The following is a 3,345-nucleotide window of genomic DNA, read 5'->3' as shown; positions in this document are numbered from 1 at the left end:
AACGTATACTATGGGAGTTACTTGTCAAATGATCAAATATCTTTTTCGCTGCTCCCCTATATTTCAGTGGAAACATATTAATCCAGGTGTCGTGTTTATTCGATGGGCGGGGTTTCAAGATGCCCTGGTATCGTTTCAAGGCTTCTTCGTAAAAACCCATTTGGTTCTTTCATCTAAAGTGGGATTTGAGATAATTAGATTCATCTCTTTATCCAACTCTGATAACACAGCATTGTTTTTTGAAATATCATTGTTTGTTGTAGTTATTAATTGACGTGGTGGTGGTGGGTTAGGACTTTGTTCGTGTTGTTGTTGTTGCTGTTGTTCCAAAGGCACTAAGGTCATTTTATTAGCGTAAACTAACTGTTTATTCATTTTGCAAATAAACCGCCTAAAAGGCTCGAAATTACTGGAAAAAGGACGCTAAAAAAACCACTTCCGGTTTGTTTAGATAAAATAGCTCTTTTGTCTTTCCAATGTGTATTTTTGCAAGCAATTTTACGAATATGTTTCTTATGCTTACACAGTTTATTATAAACGTCTGGTTTCAAATTGATGGCGCCTTGTAAGGCGTTATGACAACACTCGCTAATTGAATCATTAATTTCTCTATTAGAATTTTTAAGAATAGCTAATCTTTGTGGTTTTTTTAATTGCCCCAAAGCGGCTATTAAATTGATATTTTTAGCAGCTAAACTTTTTTTCTTTTTATTCCCCGATGTTTTCTTGACCTTTCTCTTTGGCGACATCGTAAAGAATGATTGAATTTTGGAAATGTTAATTAATTATATAGTTTTCTTCTTGGGAGTATAGATGACTATTTGTTCTCCCGGTAAAATATTTGTTCTAAACCTTAAATCGGAATGACATTTTTGGGTTAAATCGCAAAGTAAATACCCGTGCAGTTTTTCTGTCGCGTCCAAATAACATTCTACTATAAATTTAGAGTTGTTGGGTGCTAATTGTTTAGAAAGGGCCACTAATTGCATAAGATCTCTTACTGTTTTCGTAAGAATCATGTAATGAGCGTTTAAGGAAGCTGTTCTCAAGTTTTTTTCAAATATATTTTGTAAAAGGGTAATTACGAATAATTTCCTATGATGCGATTGTTTAGTAAATATTTCTGATAAAATATTATTTTTATTTTCTAACATGAGATCATCTAATACGATTAATGTTGTTTGAGTACCATCGTATATAGTGACGTCGGGTAAACCTTGACGCAAAATTACACCCATTTCTTTTAATTCATCGTAACCATTCTGATATATACTATAATGCCAAACAACTAAATCAACTTTAGGTTGAAACATTTTATCTTTGTTTTCTATTATCCTTTTACATAAAACTGTTTTGCCTGATCCTGAAGGACCAAAAATAATTAAGTTTCCAGGTGTAGTGAATGGTATCATGACTAATACTTGAATGAAACTAATTTGTAATTATCATTCATACTTAAACACGATTAATTAAAACGCGCGCGCGTGGTTCGCGACCCCCCCCCCACCCCCCTAAACGCGGTCGGAGGCGCCCCCAAACGGCTCGCGGGGAAGCGCGGGTAGGCCAACACCACAAACGCGTTGACATCATCTTGCCTTTCACTATGGTATCTTCTATAAGCCTTTAACATGATCTGTCACTATACGAGATGGTAAATACCAAAGAAGCTTGACAACTAAAGAAATGCTGAGGGGAATTTTTCAAAATCTCCTTAAAAGGAGAGATACTTGAAGAAACTTTTTTTTGTCCAATGACATGGCTTCGGACCAATTTGCCCGCGAAAATTTTTACCCTTGTACATGCTAACCATCTTGGAGTCACTTGTTTGATCTCGAACACGCCCTGACCATAGCAAAAGGTATAAAAGGTCTAGGTTCAGACCCCAAAGACATCACTTTCTTTCGAATCAGCTATGGACCACCAACAACCAATGGATCTTTCTTCAACTAGGTAAGAAAAAAACTTTTTAAAAACTTAGTTTTTTAAAGAGAGAAGACCTAAAAAATCTCTCTCTATAGTTATGTGTACGGGGTAGACACCCCGTACTCTCCCTGTGAATATTCCGACTCGTCGGAGTCGTCCCTTTCCGGGACCCCAGATGCCCCTCAACGCCGGCCGCACTGCGTTGTGGGGCCACAACGGCGCCCGCCAACCCCATCACCGCCGCCGCCGCCGCCCATGCCACCAACCCCACCGACTAGCCCGTCACTCCCGCCCACCCCGCCACCGACGCCCGAACCTCAACACTATTACCAACCTCTCCCGGCCATATACTATCCATGGCAAGCCATGCCTCGGCCGGGAGAGGCTGACTTAAATGTCAATAGTGACTTGTAAGTGATACCTTTTATCTTTGGGGTAATATAACGCGAAATTATAATTTCTATTTATTCGTAGCCTCGTTTACCAAATCCAACTGTACCTGGTGGTACTTTCGGAGGTCATTGGGGATGCCGATTATTTAAATGACCTGCTGAACCAAGTTCGGCAGGTCATTTATAATCATTCGATTTTTATCCCTGATGAGTAAGTATTTTTAAAAGGTTTTTATTCCGTAAAAAATTTTAAACCAAATTTTTAAACCAAATTTTATAATTTTTGTTACAGCCTCCTGGCCTTTAACTGCCGAGGGTTCCGGTAAGCTAAATACATTTCTTATACATAATATTAACAAGTAATAACTAATTTTACTCTCTCTCTCTTCCTTAGTGTAACCCTCGAGCTAGGGCAGTTGGCATTGTACCGCCGGGTACGTTTTTTGGAGGTGCCGGCGCCTGCTGCACTAGTGTTCGAGAACTGGGATGACGTACTATTCCATGGGTTCTCGGCACTAGTGCAGATCCTCATCCGGCCGTGAGGTGGCGGGGGGTGGACGGTTTAAAAAAAAATGTAAAAAAAAAATCTTTTTTTTTTTGTAAATTTTTTTTAAAAAAAAAAATTGTAAATTTTTTTAAAAAAAATAAATTCTGATTTGACTTTATATACTTCTCTTTATTTAAATTAAGCTTATATTTTTACCTTCAAAGTTTAGTTTATTTTTCTAAACTCTAATTTCATAGGCTTAAACAGTAGAAGAAAAAAAGATATGCTTAGTATTAGCTATATAAAATATAACAGTTTTTTAGTTCAATTCAATTTATTTTAAACATAAAACTTATAAAATTAAATACAAATAAAATTAAAAATGAGTTAGTAAATGCATGCGTGTTTTTAAATAAGTTATTTGACCAGAAATTACAGAACATAAATTATAATTATAAAAATAATTTTCAAGATTTTCTTCTTGTAGAACATTGTTGAATTTCGTCACGACCTGGTATGACGTTATAAAGTTGGTGAAATATC

The 3,345-nt window shown here is 36.5% G+C and overlaps 1 protein-coding gene across 1 annotated transcript; it reads left to right on the top strand.

Annotated features, from left to right (window-relative positions):
* Positions 1-1,559: 1,559 nt before the first annotated feature.
* LOC149667309 (uncharacterized) lies at positions 1,560-2,974 on the top strand. The gene is made up of 4 exons (XM_089841411.1): positions 1,560-2,333; positions 2,398-2,526; positions 2,608-2,637; positions 2,710-2,974. The coding sequence occupies exons 1-4, from the start codon at positions 2,179-2,181 to the stop codon at positions 2,855-2,857; spliced, it is 462 nt and encodes a 153-aa protein (XP_089697537.1). The 5' UTR covers positions 1,560-2,178; the 3' UTR covers positions 2,858-2,974.
* Positions 2,975-3,345: the final 371 nt, after the last annotated feature.

The sequence above is a fragment of the Phalangium opilio genome, unplaced genomic scaffold (genome assembly GCF_054372755.1).
Source record: "Phalangium opilio isolate 3A_F unplaced genomic scaffold, DU_Popi_V2 ptg000059l_1, whole genome shotgun sequence".
Taxonomy (NCBI): domain Eukaryota; kingdom Metazoa; phylum Arthropoda; class Arachnida; order Opiliones; family Phalangiidae; genus Phalangium; species Phalangium opilio.
Note: the sequence above shows the minus strand (reverse complement) of the source record. Positions and strands in the feature narration are given on the sequence as shown.

What these genes read in the sequence shown, in the direction of transcription:
- LOC149667309 (XM_089841411.1), top strand. Translation starts at nt 2,179, where the DNA reads ATGCCACCAACCCCACCGACTAGCCCGTCACTCCCGCCCACCCCGCCA. An exon ending in TCGATTTTTATCCCTGATGA is followed by an intron (nt 2,527 to 2,607) that starts GTAAGTATTTTT and finishes TTTTTGTTACAG; the next exon opens with CCTCCTGGCCTTTAACTGCC. An exon ending in TTTAACTGCCGAGGGTTCCG is followed by an intron (nt 2,638 to 2,709) that starts GTAAGCTAAATA and finishes TCTCTTCCTTAG; the next exon opens with TGTAACCCTCGAGCTAGGGC.